This window comes from Podarcis tiliguerta (assembly GCF_965153285.1).
Source record: "Podarcis tiliguerta genome assembly, chromosome: 2".
NCBI lineage: Eukaryota > Metazoa > Chordata > Lepidosauria > Squamata > Lacertidae > Podarcis > Podarcis tiliguerta.
In genome coordinates this window covers 25,535,416-25,552,014 of record NC_139535.1, presented here as the reverse complement: position 1 = coordinate 25,552,014, position 16,599 = coordinate 25,535,416, and the positions used below count along the sequence as shown (strand labels likewise).

Genomic DNA, 16,599 nt, shown 5'->3' with positions numbered 1-16,599 from the left:
TGCTTGTCACACATGTTACTAATTAGCCATACGTTTCTCCAGGGTGAGGACAACCAAGAATGCCAATGTCACTACCTTCTATGTGTTTGCGCGTGGGCAGAAAGTAACATATCAGTCAGTCCATCTCAGTTGGTTAGAATGTGGTGCTGATAACGCCAAGGTTGCAGGTTTGAGCTAGTCCAGGAGGTGGTGTTCAGATGATCCTCAGGGACCCTTCCAACTACCGTATTTTTCGCTCTATAAGACGCACCAGACCACAAGACGCACATAGTTTTTGGAGGAGGAAAACAAGAAAAAAAATATTCTGAATCTCAGAAGCCAGAACAGCAAGAGGGATCGCTACGCAGTGAAAGCAGCAATCTCTCTTGCTGTTCTGGCTTCTGGGATAGCTGCGCAGCCTGCATTCGCTCCATAAGACGCACACACATTTCCCCTTACTTTTTAGGAGGGAAAAAGTGAGTCTTATAGAGCAAAAAATACGGTATGTTTCTGTGATTCTGCGAATCGTTCTGTTTGTATGCCACTTTTCCAAAACCAAAACCACGCTCAGGGCGGCTTACCACATCCAAAAATTGCATAACTACAAACAGAAAAGTAGCCATAAACAAAACATCAAAATGTACACAACAAAATTGATCCATTTTCACATAGATCATAATAAGATGCAAAATAAAGATACAAAAAATAAACAGCAGCAACTCCACCAATAAAACCCCTGAAACAATACTCCAGCCAACGTATGAGAAGTTTATTCTCCGATCGGCTTTGCAATTTCCCCAATGTTGCGTGTGCATCGTTTTCCCCCTAAGTGCGAATTTCCAGAGAAACTGCATGCAAATCTGTGCACACCTGTTAAAATGCAACTCATTTAAGACAGAAAGAAAACAAACAAAAGAAACAAAAAAAAAAGCTTCTTTTTTTGGTAATGTTTTAAGTGGCAACCTTTCACCTTGGTGGTGGATTATCAACAACGTTGCTTACAGTTTCAATATTGATGTTTGTTTTTGGAATTTAGCACTTCTTTGTCAAAATGCTTCAGATCAAAAAGGCAAAGGAAAGACGGGGACAAATCTCTCCAAGGTGAATTTAAATAACATTTTATTTGGTACATTTAAAAAAAAATGGCACAGGTACTAAACACGGAGACCCAGAGCTGATTTCTCTCTTCGGTGACATTCCAGCCAGCTTCAACTTCCACATTTTGGAATTACTCTGGACACCTAGACATTGATTTTTAAAAAGGTATAATATCTTTGGAAGCATTTTTAAAGCCCAGATTTTAAGCTCACATGTGACTCTAACAAAGAAAAAACACACGATATTTTGTTTGGTTTTCTTTGGTGAAGGATTACAGAGGAAAATTTGGGTCTTCTGTTTTTTTCCCCTCCCCAAAAACGTTTAAATAATTTTTCACAAAATTATAAACAAACAAACAAATCATAACCTTATTAAAATTACACTTATTAACATTGTTAAGTGACTTCCCCACTTCCCCTTGATTGGGTTTCAATGTACCGTATTTTTTGCTCTATAAGATTCACTTTTTCCCTCCCAAAAAGTAAGGGGGAAAGTGTGTGCGTCTTATGGAGCGAATGCAGGCTGCACAGCTATCCCAGAAGCCAGAACAGCAAGAGCGATTGCTGCTTTCACTGCGCAGCAATCCCTCTTGCTGTTCTGGCTTCTAAGATTCAGAATAATTTTTTTTTCTTGTTTTCCTCCTCCAAAAACTAGGTGCGTCTTGCGGTCTGGTGCGTCTTATAGAGCAAAAAATACGGTATATCCAATTAACGGTTTTCCAAATCAGAGATTTGCAAAATTTGGGTCTTCTGTGTGGCAATTTTATTGCCTTCTAATGCTGTACCCAGAAAGCCCTTGTTTCTGGTCTGCAGAAAAGACCAGTTTATCATTTTTGCCAAGTGTTTCCTTTCTTGCACATGCGCCTCCAAACCACTCCTCCTCTACCCCCAATCAGCGCTGGCTTGCATTTCCTTTTTTTATATCTCAAGGAATCCAAAGATGCTTCAGAAGGATAGCATTAAAAAGGGGGGGGGGGATATGTGGGGGGGGGAGTTGGAGGGAAACCTGCCTTTTATTTGCAAACAAGGAACATGTGAAGCAGAACGCATTAAATAATTTCTCTTGATTTTCAGCCAGTTTCCGCATTGCAAACATACATTTTGAGTAATTAGCCCATGTGTGTTTATAAGGGTTTCATTGCTGTTCAGTCTGGAGCTATTTGTGTCCTTATGGCATTGTAGCTGGAGCCTGTCGATAGCACACTGGATAACTGTTTCGTGTTGTGCAGGCTACAAAATAGGGTTTGGGTGTTTTTTCTTTCCTTTTCAAGGCTGCAATCCTATATGTGCTTCCTGGGAACAAGAGTTATGGGGACGTCCTTCTAAGTAGACATGCATATGATTGTGCTGTTAACCAATGCTCGTTACACAAACATTGCTTCTTGCTGTGGTCTTAGAATAACTCTCACTTTGGTTATTTTTTACCATTATAGGTAAGCTCAATGAAACGGTCTGATTTTTTAAAAGACACTGATATGCTGAGCATAGAGTGTCTTCTTACTCTCTCTTTCTTTCTTTGAATTCACCCTATGAGTTTAGGAAGAGCCCATGGTTAAAACCCTATTTGGAGTGTGCTATGTCAGAATTCAGGTGGGGGTGGGGTCTGAGGGACGGTGGACCGGCCCACGGCTGAAAAGTTTGCTGACCCCTGCCTTAATGGTTAGAAGTCATGGTGAACAAAGCAAGGCTCAGCTCACCCCTTCCCACATGCTTGACCAACTTTTTTTAAAAAAATGGCAGTGTTTACAGCTGCAAAAAACAACACCACTGATACACACATGGCCAGTCTGCTTGTCACACATGTTACTAATTAGCCATACGTTTCTCCAGGGTGAGGACAACCAAGAATGCCAATGTCACTACCTTCTATGTGTTTGCGCGTGGGCAGAAAGTAACATATCAGTCAGTCCATCTCAGTTGGTTAGAATGTGGTGCTGATAACGCCAAGGTTGCAGGTTTGAGCTAGTCCAGGAGGTGGTGTTCAGATGATCCTCAGGGACCCTTCCAACTACCGTATTTTTCGCTCTATAAGACGCACCAGACCACAAGACGCACATAGTTTTTGGAGGAGGAAAACAAGAAAAAAAATATTCTGAATCTCAGAAGCCAGAACAGCAAGAGGGATCGCTACGCAGTGAAAGCAGCAATCTCTCTTGCTGTTCTGGCTTCTGGGATAGCTGCGCAGCCTGCATTCGCTCCATAAGACGCACACACATTTCCCCTTACTTTTTAGGAGGGAAAAAGTGAGTCTTATAGAGCAAAAAATACGGTATGTTTCTGTGATTCTGCGAATCGTTCTGTTTGTATGCCACTTTTCCAAAACCAAAACCACGCTCAGGGCGGCTTACCACATCCAAAAATTGCATAACTACAAACAGAAAAGTAGCCATAAACAAAACATCAAAATGTACACAACAAAATTGATCCATTTTCACATAGATCATAATAAGATGCAAAATAAAGATACAAAAAATAAACAGCAGCAACTCCACCAATAAAACCCCTGAAACAATACTCCAGCCAACGTATGAGAAGTTTATTCTCCGATCGGCTTTGCAATTTCCCCAATGTTGCGTGTGCATCGTTTTCCCCCTAAGTGCGAATTTCCAGAGAAACTGCATGCAAATCTGTGCACACCTGTTAAAATGCAACTCATTTAAGACAGAAAGAAAACAAACAAAAGAAACAAAAAAAAAAGCTTCTTTTTTTGGTAATGTTTTAAGTGGCAACCTTTCACCTTGGTGGTGGATTATCAACAACGTTGCTTACAGTTTCAATATTGATGTTTGTTTTTGGAATTTAGCACTTCTTTGTCAAAATGCTTCAGATCAAAAAGGCAAAGGAAAGACGGGGACAAATCTCTCCAAGGTGAATTTAAATAACATTTTATTTGGTACATTTAAAAAAAAATGGCACAGGTACTAAACACGGAGACCCAGAGCTGATTTCTCTCTTCGGTGACATTCCAGCCAGCTTCAACTTCCACATTTTGGAATTACTCTGGACACCTAGACATTGATTTTTAAAAAGGTATAATATCTTTGGAAGCATTTTTAAAGCCCAGATTTTAAGCTCACATGTGACTCTAACAAAGAAAAAACACACGATATTTTGTTTGGTTTTCTTTGGTGAAGGATTACAGAGGAAAATTTGGGTCTTCTGTTTTTTTCCCCTCCCCAAAAACGTTTAAATAATTTTTCACAAAATTATAAACAAACAAACAAATCATAACCTTATTAAAATTACACTTATTAACATTGTTAAGTGACTTCCCCACTTCCCCTTGATTGGGTTTCAATGTACCGTATTTTTTGCTCTATAAGATTCACTTTTTCCCTCCCAAAAAGTAAGGGGGAAAGTGTGTGCGTCTTATGGAGCGAATGCAGGCTGCACAGCTATCCCAGAAGCCAGAACAGCAAGAGCGATTGCTGCTTTCACTGCGCAGCAATCCCTCTTGCTGTTCTGGCTTCTAAGATTCAGAATATTTTTTTTTTCTTGTTTTCCTCCTCCAAAAACTAGGTGCGTCTTGCGGTCTGGTGCGTCTTATAGAGCAAAAAATACGGTATATCCAATTAACGGTTTTCCAAATCAGAGATTTGCAAAATTTGGGTCTTCTGTGTGGCAATTTTATTGCCTTCTAATGCTGTACCCAGAAAGCCCTTGTTTCTGGTCTGCAGAAAAGACCAGTTTATCATTTTTGCCAAGTGTTTCCTTTCTTGCACATGCGCCTCCAAACCACTCCTCCTCTACCCCCAATCAGCGCTGGCTTGCATTTCCTTTTTTTATATCTCAAGGAATCCAAAGATGCTTCAGAAGGATAGCATTAAAAGGGGGGGGGGGATATGTGGGGGGGGGGAGTTGGAGGGAAACCTGCCTTTTATTTGCAAACAAGGAACATGTGAAGCAGAACGCATTAAATAATTTCTCTTGATTTTCAGCCAGTTTCCGCATTGCAAACATACATTTTGAGTAATTAGCCCATGTGTGTTTATAAGGGTTTCATTGCTGTTCAGTCTGGAGCTATTTGTGTCCTTATGGCATTGTAGCTGGAGCCTGTCGATAGCACACTGGATAACTGTTTCGTGTTGTGCAGGCTACAAAATAGGGTTTGGGTGTTTTTTCTTTCCTTTTCAAGGCTGCAATCCTATATGTGCTTCCTGGGAACAAGAGTTATGGGGACGTCCTTCTAAGTAGACATGCATATGATTGTGCTGTTAACCAATGCTCGTTACACAAACATTGCTTCTTGCTGTGGTCTTAGAATAACTCTCACTTTGGTTATTTTTTACCATTATAGGTAAGCTCAATGAAACGGTCTGATTTTTTAAAAGACACTGATATGCTGAGCATAGAGTGTCTTCTTACTCTCTCTTTCTTTCTTTGAATTCACCCTATGAGTTTAGGAAGAGCCCATGGTTAAAACCCTATTTGGAGTGTGCTATGTCAGAATTCAGGTGGGGGTGGGGGTGTGTTTTAATATTCCCTGCTGAGGATGAGAAAAAGGATGTTGGACTAGATCAGCGTTTCCGAAACTTGGGTCTCCAGCTGTTTTTGGACTACAGCTCCCATCATCCCTAGCTAGCAGGACCAGTGGTCAGGGATGATGGGAATTGTAGTTGGAAAAACAGCTAGAGACCCAAGTTTCAGAAAGACTGGACTAGATGGATGTTTGGCTTGCTCCAGCAAGGTAATTCTTGTTTTGTATTCACGTCAAAAACTGCCTGTGAAAGCTTGGCTTATTGAGGAGTGTAGCTCTGATCCAAGACGGTGCCTTCCTGATGTTACTGGACTGCAACTCTCATAACCCTTGCTTGCTTAGGGCTGATGGCAGCCAAAGTCCTGCAACATGTGGATGGCACCACATTGCCTAAATTTAAGAACCTAACATGTTGGGGATGGTTTTAATAAATGTTATATATGTATGTAGCTTTGATTTTTTTTCAGTGTTTAATTGTATTTTAAGTGGTTCTTATTTTTGTCTGTAAGCTTCCTTGAGTCCCATCGGGGAGAAATGCAGGGTATAAATAAATATATTACAGTAAAAATATGAGCCTGCAGGATCAGGTCAGTAGCTCAGCATCCTGTTTTCACAGTGGCCAACCAGATACCCTTGGGAAGCCTGAAAGATGACCATGAGCATTGTGCACACCTAGGAGTCCCAGCAAGTCTGAACCTTTCCCCCCATGTGCCAACTTTTGCTATATACAACTCTCCCCACCCCTACCTTCTCAAGTGGAGTATCAGGAGCTTTATTCAAAATGAAACCTCTCCTAGTCCTGGCTTGTGATGTTCACATAAACTGGGGAAAGCAAAAGTGATTCATTGGAAAAGGTTTCCTGTGAGCTGAAAGAATTGCTCTTATCATTCAAAAGTACACAGCCCACACAATTGCCCTCATCTGTATTGTGTCCACAGAGGACAAATGATGGATTCATGTCTTCTGAGGTTGTTCATGGCTGCCTTTCGAAAAGGATGGCACATCCCATCCTCCTTAAAGCTACTAGGCACTGTACCCAAGTTAAGCTTTTTTTCCCTTCATTTTTTTTAAAAAGGTAGCAATTTGCTTCTGATAAGTAGAGCTTCTTCAGAGCAAATCTCGTGTTTTGGTGCCTGTGGCCCTTTTGACGCACCATTCTCTCTTATCGAGAGCAGGAGAAAACAAAACAGACAAGTTAAAAAAGCAAACTCCGATGTACGCTCAAATGGTTTTTCTTCATTGACTAATTATGCTTATAGAAGTATTTACGCCTCCAGCTTTGCAAACCTGCAGGCGTGGAGCTCTTAGCTTTTCCTGAGCAATCTTCCTTTTGCTGCATTCCCCCACCCCCCACCCCGCAGTTGTAAAACTGAAAATTACTTTAAGGTGCGATTAAGGGATAATGATTTTGTGACAGGTTTTGTAACATGATAAAATGACTGCACGTGCACAGAGATTTATGCTGTCAGCACCGGGATTCTGATCCCTTTCAGTTGTGATAGAAATGTGAAGTGCTTAGATAGAGGTAAGAGACAATTGCTGCAAGTTGGGCCACATTAGCAGTTTGCTAGGTGCTGCGGGAGGACCTGCCTTTTTTGGGGTGCTCACATGGACATCAGCTGGGCATATGGACAGACACCAGATCATGTGACGTTGCTGGGAATGTTGCCCCTATTTTGCAATATAATTGTATTACTCTCTATTGTAAAGAATTTCAAAAATCTCGCTCTGCAGACATGGCTAATGAATATGAGCCCGTTGTCATTTGATCCTTGTTTCAGGGCCCTGTTACCTTCTGGGCTCCGTAAGCCTTTTTGCCATTAAATGTCCATCCAAATGCATTTCGACAGCCATAACAAAAACTGACACCGAACTAAGTGCTGCACGAAAGCTCCCAAGAGATTGACCTGCGAAAGCTGATGCTGTACCTTAGGACTCTTGGGGTTGCATCCAGCGAAGTTATTCCTATTAGTGGCAGGGCTCCCCACTTGCACAAAATGACATATTCAGCCCACATGCCTCCTGTGCATTTGGGGAGAGAGATCACCAGGAGAAGAAAACGAGAAGTTCTGTTGCACAGGTGGGAGTCCTTTGCACTAAAGGATTGACATACTTGGATCTTGGTTCATCTTACTGCAACAGATTACCTTTTTGGGGAAAAGAGACTGTGTGTGCCTCACCCTTTAAGCTGCACAATGTGTCCTGAGAAGCCATTTCCATGAACGTGTTGTCCAGTGAGTGAATAGATTGTTTTAAAAAGCGTATTCTTAAAAGTTGCATGCTCTAGGATTGCAGCGAGCGTTATGTGAAAACGTAGTTGGGGGCAGCGGGGAGGATAAATCTGCAAGTGAAAGTAAAATGCTTTAAATAAGTAATATCCATTTGTTTCCAGAACTACCTACTGGTTGGGAAAAGATTGAAGATCCTGTATATGGTGTCTACTATGTAGAGTAAGTAACTTTGTCTCTGTAATGATTTTTATGTGACCCTTAACACGCTGCAGATAGCAGCATCCAACCACTGTGTGGAAATCCACTTGAGCTGGGCATTTGTCATTGGAAATTTAGCCACCTTGACTGATTTATCATTAGCAGGCTGTGGTGCTATGTGCCAGTATGTAGCCAGCAGCATAAAACTGCAAATACTTGGCTCTTTCTGTAGTATGGATGCTTGAAAAGGGAAAGAGAGAGAAGAGGGTACCTCATGCATTGCTCTTGTGCACCCCCTAGTGATAATTAAGGGAGAAAACACAAATTCAGCCTGAGAGACGGGAAACTCCATTTCCTGTATGCTTTGGAATGATATACTAGCAGTCTGGTGTAAGCTGTTAAATGAAAATGAGGATTGAAAAGAGTTGCTGCGAAATGAAGACAATACAGACCTCAGTTTTAAGTCCTGGGTTCCTAAGTAAATGCCAGTTCAGAAACATTGCCTGCATCTGAAAAGCAGGGGCACAGGATTCGCAGATTCACTATCTGAATATGGCAGCAAACTGGCATTCTTAAAGACAGGAATCTTCTTAGATTAACTGAACTGGGTCACAGTTTTTGGCTTTAATTCCTGCTTTTGCTAGCGTTGCAGTGTAGCCAAAATGACTACTGTGACTTGATTCCAAATGTGTGGAAACAAACATTACCCAGAAGGAATCCTGCAGTGAGCAGTTGCTTAAAGGGGGGCAGCCTTTTTACAAGGACGACTTCCTTCTCTCCCCCCAATTCTGCCTTGCTCTTGATTTAGACGGCAGCTCTCTCCCTTAAGAAATTGAGATTCCATTTTAGTTTCATTGCTAACCCCCACAAGAATGCATATTTAATTATATGTACGAATGAATAGATGAGCTCCCTGGTATCTCTCAGCTCACAGTGTTTTCTTTAGTTGGAAGAGTTAACCTTTCATGGTGTATGTTTGTTGTTTTAACTCATGGCCTCGGTGCCTCGGACTCCAACGTTAGCAAACCGTATAATTAAAACATGACATTTATTTCGCTGGAGACATCAAGGGGAAATATTTATCTTTTCTCTTTCTTTTTTCTTCTTCTTTTTTTTTTTTTTTGCTATTAAACACCATACTAAGAAATCTCTCCAGTATCTTCCAACCCAGTGTGTGTGTGTGTGTGTGTGTGTGTGTGTGAATGCATGGTGCACAAATAATCCATTTATATTAAGTCCTCTGCTTCAGTGAAAAATTGGCTGGCAACATGAGAAAGCAGCATAAGAGAAACAATGGTTTGGGATCTAAAGAGCTGGTCTGTAGCATTGGACACATGTGCTTGGACCTCTTCGTTCTTCCCTTTCCACAACAGTCCTGTGTGCCTGAACCCCTAAAAACAGGGCATTTCCCCTCCCTAAAAAAAGGGGGTAGATCACTGTCAGATTTTAATGCTGAACGTAGATTGCAGTCCCTCAGGAGTTGGCCACCCCTGCTCTAGGCGATGATCACAGCATGCAGGGAAGAATGTATGGGAGAAGGCAGACATTGTTGTTGTTTAGTCGTTCAGTCGTGTCCGACTCTTCGTGACCCCATGGACTAGAGCACGCCAGGCACTCCTGTCTTCCACTGCCACCCGCAGTTTGGTCAGGTTCATGTTTGTAGCTTCGAGAACACTGTCTAACCAGTGACATTAACCAGTGACATAACCAGTGACATAACCAGCAGACATTAAGTTACCCTAGTTTCAAGTCGTCTGGTACTTAAAATGTTAACAGCAGCCCCTTGAACAGATAGAAAGTGGTAGTCATGCTGGCCATATGACCCGGAAGCTGTCTGCGGACAAACGCCGATTCCCTCGGCCTATAGAGCAAGATGAGCGTGCAACCTCAGAGTCGTCTGCGACTGGACAAATCAATGCAAATCTTAGAAAACTGGCATGGTAGAATCAAAATGTCTAGCATCTGTCGGCATCCTGTTTTCAACCTTTGGTAGCCGTTTTTAAACATTTTTCGGTGGCAACCCCACACAGCGCGTGTTACAGTGATCGCATCGTCTGAAGGCCATTGGAGGTATGTCTGACTTTGTCAGGGTGGACTGGTTGACAAATCAGTTGAAGCTGGAATAAGGAGCCTTTTCCAACTGATGCCACCGACACATTTAACAGCGCTGGCTGAAGGAGCACACGCAAGCTACAAACCTGAACTTTCTGGTGGACTGTGACCACACTCAGAACATTCTCCACCTGCTTTAAACTGCCAGCAGTTTTGTTTTGTGACTGCATTATGCTTCAGCCTGTTCCACCCCATCCAGGCTTTGATGGCTACCAATGAGCAGCAACTTTGCAATGAGAGAGAGAGAGAGTTGGGTGCCATCAGCATACTGATGGCTCTGCAGCCCAAATACCTAGATACCTTCCCCCAGCAGCTTCATTTAGAGGTTTAACAGCATTGTGCCAGCAAGACGGAGCCTTGCAGAACCCCATTAGCCACTGGCCAAGGAGAAGAGCAACAATCTACCAGATCCACTCCTTTGGGCCTGTCTCTCAGGAATGTGACTTCAGCACTGAACCCCTAACTTACACTCAGAAGGATGCCCATGGTCGATGGTACCAAAAAAACACTGGGAGAACCAACAGAGTCACACTTCCACTGTAGATCATAGAGCATCCATATCAGATTCCATACCAAAAGACCAACAGGCTGAAATCTATATATGATAAACCCACAACTTGTGCTTGCTTTACTTAACACAATCACAACTTTATGCTGGTGGTGGGAGGACAAATAAATGAATACAGAGTGAGAGAAGCCCACTCTCCATTTATTTTATTTCATTTTCCCACACACCCAGCGGCTTTTCCTCACTAGGCTTTGGGAAGGCAGCACGAGGGCTCCCGACAGCATTCCAGAGCCTGTGTGCATCCTTCCCAAAGCCCCGTGCTTTGATTACTGGAATCTGGGAAAGTCACAGGTCTCAACATGACTTTCCCACAACCTTCCCTGGCCCCAGTAAGCACCCCTCAACCTTGCAGATGATGGGGCAGTTCCAAGGGTTCATGACTTTGCACAGTTGTGCCTTTTTCACACAAACCCCCACAACAGAGCCCTTGTGTAAGCGGCAGGCCCGCTGTCGTTCATTTCACCAGAAAACTCCTGGAGGTAGAAAGGTAGGATTCACACAATTCTGCTTTTCACACCGTAATTTCACTTCTCCCCCAATAGCCTGATCATTTGATGCTTCACTATATTGCTGTTCTTCTGGGATAGCTTTTTTCAACACACCTTATTTAGATAGGGAAAATATATTGCATAATGAGACTATCAAATTTGATGAATAGTACGAATGCATGTTCAGGATAATCCAATTCCAAGCCTGTCTATTGCCATTTCCTCCTTTGAATCCACAGTTGGGTTTTTTTCTCCTTATCCGGCCATTCCTACCTGCAAGTAGGATCAACATACAGTGGTACCTCTGGATGCAAATGTGATCCATTCCGGAGCCCCGTTTGCATCCAGAAGTGAACGCAACCCACGTCTGTGCATGCACAGGTTGCGATTCACTGCTTCTGTGCATGCGCGTGATGTCATTTTGACCGTCTGCGCATGTGCAAGCGGCGAAACCCGGAAGTAACATGCTCCATTACTTCTGGGTCGCTGCAGCACGCAACCCGAAAATACTTATCCCAAAGCTACTTCAACCCGAGGTATGACTGTATTTGTAAGAGTTGTATGGATGACGAAGATAGCAATAGGTCTGATAAGGTCATACTGGTACTTTTTCACTTTTGCCTTAGTCTTTTTTCTAAAAAATGACCGAATATAGCCACCAGGCCCATTGCTCCTAACTGCTACCCATGAACCCGAGAACCTCCATGCTAATGGCAGTTTAAGCACACGGAGAGAATACTCATTTTGCGTATGCATTCACACCCTGCCATGATGTACGTACATCCACGTGTACCATTGTATCTCGTTTTCCTAGTATTTCAACCCATTATAAACACTTCAGCTGACTTTTCTGGCCTTTTCCTGCCTGTTCCAAGGCCTTCCTCCTCGTCAGAGACGGCATTTGTAACCTATTTTGAGGAAGTGCCGAGTGCAGTTAAGAACTAAGACAAAACTTTTATCACCATTCACTCAGTGTTTTGCATTTGTGAGATTTGGATTATCTTCAGCTGGAAGGCTTCCACCTTTGTCGTCTAAGATCCATTTTCAGTATAGGATGGTAAGGCATTATTTCTCACACTGAGATTTTGGAGAGGGGCCTAAACATTGTTTGCATGTGTGTGTGGTAGTGTTGTAAACAAAAGTTGCCCTTTTCCCTTATGGGGTATCCAAGAGCCCATATAGAGTCCTTACATAGGTTCCCTATTGGTAGGAGAGAATAACAGAGGCCAACCAGAGAATATTGAGAAGCAAAGCAGCTAGTAAGCTTGATTTTTATTGATCTGTTGCAACAGGGTGCTCCCCCTCACCCGCAGGAGAGAGGAGGGACCCAGAAAAATGGCATGCAAGGCCTTATAAAGACTTTTGAAATTTCCACCCTGTAGATCAAGACCACCCCCAGAAACATCATACCTACATCACAAAAAAGGCGGTCTAAACAGAAATTTGAATGTTGTTTTTCTCCTGTCCTTGTTTATCTTCTGTCTGGCAGGTTACTTGATTGGATACCCTGGGGAGCCTGGCCAGTCTTTTGTAATGATAAATACTTAGTTCCTGGACCATGTCACAGGCTCACACCCTATTCAAACACAGACATACCCTTAAGACAGGATTTGTGAAGGAAAAGACAATGGGGAGGCTTTTTCCACTTTGACCTTGCAGAGAAAACATTTGCTCAGTTTAGGAATCAAAATGGCTTCAGGTCGGTCTTCCTGTGCTGATTTATGTACATGCGGTTATGAACATGACCATATATCTAATACCTCAAAATTCCTATCACGGTAGGGAAGCAGACTTTTCAGTTAGTCAGCTTTGTTGTCAGCTTCTCATATACCAGGGATGGGGAGCCTTTTCCAGCTTGAGGAACACTTTGCATTTTGGGGAACCCCCAGGGGTGAGCAGGGCCTGAGGCAAAAGGGGTTGGAGCAACAGGTGCATGCGGTTGGCTGCACCCCAGCCATGCAAATACCAGCAGTTTTAACACCCATACATGTCTCCGCATGCAGAAAACAAGAGGCATCGTCATAGTTCAAGGACACCTTCTAGCCAAGAGAAACCGCTTAGAGAGGGCATGGAGCAGGGCCGATGAGCAGCGTGGCCTGAAGCGGGGGATGGATATGTGGCCTGGAGGTCTGCATTTGTTCCCCAGACCTGAGCCTTGCAACCCCTTCCATCTACCCCTTCCAGCAACCCAATGGAATACAAGGACACTCTGAAGGCCAGCTCCAAAGCATGCATAATAGCAATATGGGGGCTTGCTAGACTTAGATGAGTGAGGTCTGCCCCAGGAGGCATTATCTGCATTTGAGCAAGATGTACATCCTCTGAAGGAGTACTTCATACTTCACAAGGCTAGCGCTTTGCAAACAAGGAACAACATCATCCTCACCTGTTCTTAATATGCAGGCGCATCTGCTGGTCCAAAACTGGACTTGCGTCTCCCATGAGAAGCTGCAAAAGAGCCAACAACGGCTGTATTACTCATCTGGTGCAGCTACCGGGGAGGTTTGTTTTTTAGCTGGAGGAAGAGAGTGGACTTTCTCCTTCCAGTTCCATCCATCTGTGTGCCAGTAGGGAAACCCGTTCTGCTCATTCTTCCTACTTGCTCTGCATGGCCCCACTCAGGAAATGGGAGAGAATGACAAAGAGAGTTATGAATAACCTCACGTGCCCTCACCCACCAAGGTCTGTGTCACAGCACTGGAGTCCCACAGAGGCTCGAGAAGGGGCTGCTGGCTTGCAGTGACACGGAGACTCTCATAACCGTTCTTCATAACCGAGAGGAACCTGGGATGCTTTTATTTCCTTCACATTTATTGCACTCATTAAATTAATGTTGCTCTGTCAAATGCAGCTCCTCTTCCTAATAGCCTTTTTTTACGTTGCGAGCTTCTATTACGAGCCGAGCCAAAAGAAATCTGAGCTGGACCCTGTGAGTGCAATGCTGTTGTTTGATAATAGTTTTTGTTTATATATTCTATAACTGCTACAAGGACTGGAGTCCAGATGGACATGAGGGTAAACTTTGCATTGGGCTCAAGGTTTGTATCCAAAGAATTAATGTGAATAATGCACAGGCACAAACAGGGGAGCAATAGGGGAGGCCCGTCTTTCAGCAATTAGCTTATAAGGAAACCTGCACTGCTCTTATACTTGGCTCAAAAGCTGCCAGGGTGCCCTTGATGAGGTGCTGGCAGCCTTGTCTCCTCCCTGCCACGGTGCCCCACAGCCTTGGCAAGTGTAGTGATACCGGTGCTGCTCCAGCCATTCACACAGCACCTTAAACCTGTTCCATCGTGGTGCTTCAAAACGTCTAGGGCCTGATCCTACCCACCACTGCACCATCATAGCAGATCAGGCTCTAAGATTGCATCCGATTGCATCTAGCCAACCCCCAGGTGTTCGTACTGTCCCATTGTTTTCAATGGAGCTGTGCCAAAGGCGGACAGACACCAATTGTGTTTCTTTTTCATTGGGTCATCCAGGCACGGTTGTTCAGGAAGTGCTAGTCGGACTCTAGCTCAGGTTCGTTGAAAACAATGGAGCACCCCAGGGAAAATGAACACGCTCAAAAGAACTCTTGCCTTTGGAATCACGAAGCTGTGTTTTGTTTTTGTTTTGTTTTTTAAAAAGTAACCTATAAGCGAGATCTCCAAGTGGCTGTATCAAGACTACTAATGGCTTAAAGTTATTGGCTTAACTTTTTGATAACAGAGTTGCTTTGTCCTTCTAACCTTTTCACAGGTGTTTTTAATTTTCGGCCATCCATCCTTTATTTAAGTGGCAGACTTTGGAGTCCCCATATGCTGATCTTTTTTTGGAGATTTCTGCTAGGGTTATTAACTCGCAGCGATAGTGTCCGTGGCTTGTTTGTGGTCTTTCCGCTAAGCCTCTCTGCAGTCCGCTTTTGCAAAGTTTATTCCGGAGCATTTATAAGTAGCTTGCATGTACTGTGATGATATAGCATGTTGTTCAGATATCTTAGAGATATCGCCGCCGTATTAAACTCTGCTGAACCCAACAATGGCTGCACATCTGAGAATCTGATGACTGTCTTGCATGGACTCTCCTGCCTTAATATCATTGTTCGCAGATAAACTGCTACTTTAGAGTATTTGAAAGAATTAGCCGTACCTCTTCAAGATGCCATGCCAGATAAGAAGCTGTGAACATTTCCCCACCCCTTTAGAGCAGCTTTCTGACACATAGTCCACATTTGACTTCTCTCCTCCTCCTGCCACGTTTCTGTTAGAGGAGTCTTTGAGCTTGCTTAAGGTTTCTTTTTCTTTTCTGTTTTCGCCAAGTATTCCCTTATTTAACAGTGATCTTTCTTTTTAGCCACATCAACCGGAAAACACAATATGAAAACCCAGTTCTGGAAGCTAAACGGAAGAAACAGCTTGAGCAGCAGCAGCAGCAACCACCACAACCACCAGAAGGTTGGCAACTACTCTGCAAAATTGTCAGGGTTGAAATATTTGCTAAACACCACATGTACTTCCTTAAGGTTTCATATTGTTTAATTATTGAATTCCTGGCTAGGCCCAGCTGCCCTTCCACACAGAGCCAGGCGCAGTTGAAGAGAGATAACAATGCATGGACAGAAATACACCAGAACTGATTGATAATCCTGGCCTGCAAAAACCAGTCCCAACATAACTACTGTATTTTTCGCCCCATAGGACGCACCGCCCTATAGGACGCACCTAGGGGGTTTTTTGGGCGGGGAATAAAGAAAAAAAAATTATTCTCCCCCCCAGGCACGGGGCTGGGGAAGCCCGAGCTTCCGCCGACACCAGCCCCCAGAACAGGCAGCTCTGGGAGCTTGCGGGGCTGGGGGAGGGGGAAGCCCGAGTTTCCCCCTCCCCCAGCCCCCAAAACGGAGCCCGGGAGGGCAGGCAGCTCTGTGTGACCTTCCGGAGGCCAGTGCGGCTTGGTGCCGGGCTCCGAAGGATTGCACAGAGCTGCGCGGACCCCAGGAGGGCAGGCTGCTCTGCGTGGACCCCGGGAGGGCAGGCAGCTCTGCGTGACCCTCCAGAGGCCGGCGCGGCTTGGCGCCGGGCTCCAGAGGGTCGCGCAGAGCTGCGTGGACCCCAGGAGGGCTGGGAGCTCTGTGCGACCCTCCGGAGGCCGGCGCGGCTTCGCACTGGGCTCCGGACGGTTGCACAGAGCTTCCTGAAGCCTGTATTCCCACATTTCCCCTTCATTTTTGGAGGGGAAAAAGTGCGTCCTATAGGGCAAAAAATACGGTACATTTGCCTCTATTATGAAATACATGCAGCCTTTGCTGAGTCCCCATACAGAGTCCTGCAGGTTGTGATTTATCTATCAAGAGTACTGTTCTGAGAGCATCCACAGGCAGCTTAGCACAAGCCAGCAAAATGGCAGGTTCCCAAAACTGCATACCACGGGCTGTAACCAACATTCATCACTCACAGTTTGTTTTGCAGAG

At 44.1% G+C, this 16,599-nt stretch overlaps 1 protein-coding gene across 49 annotated transcripts in view; it reads left to right on the top strand.

Moving 5' to 3' along the window:
• MAGI1 (membrane associated guanylate kinase, WW and PDZ domain containing 1) overlaps positions 1-16,599 on the top strand; it is a 485,140-nt gene that overhangs the window by 370,673 nt on the left and 97,868 nt on the right. For 33 of the 49 annotated variants that reach the window (XM_083424561.1, XM_083424577.1, XM_083424567.1 and 30 more), the window contains 2 exons: positions 7,946-8,003; positions 15,486-15,586. In XM_083424561.1, the coding sequence (XP_083280687.1) occupies positions 7,946-8,003; positions 15,486-15,586 (159 nt within the window). Of the gene's footprint in view, positions 1-7,945; positions 8,004-14,140; positions 14,189-15,485; positions 15,587-16,599 lie in introns of all 49 variants that reach the window. The other 16 variants (XM_083424573.1, XM_083424587.1, XM_083424565.1 and 13 more) reach the window with 1 other exon arrangement.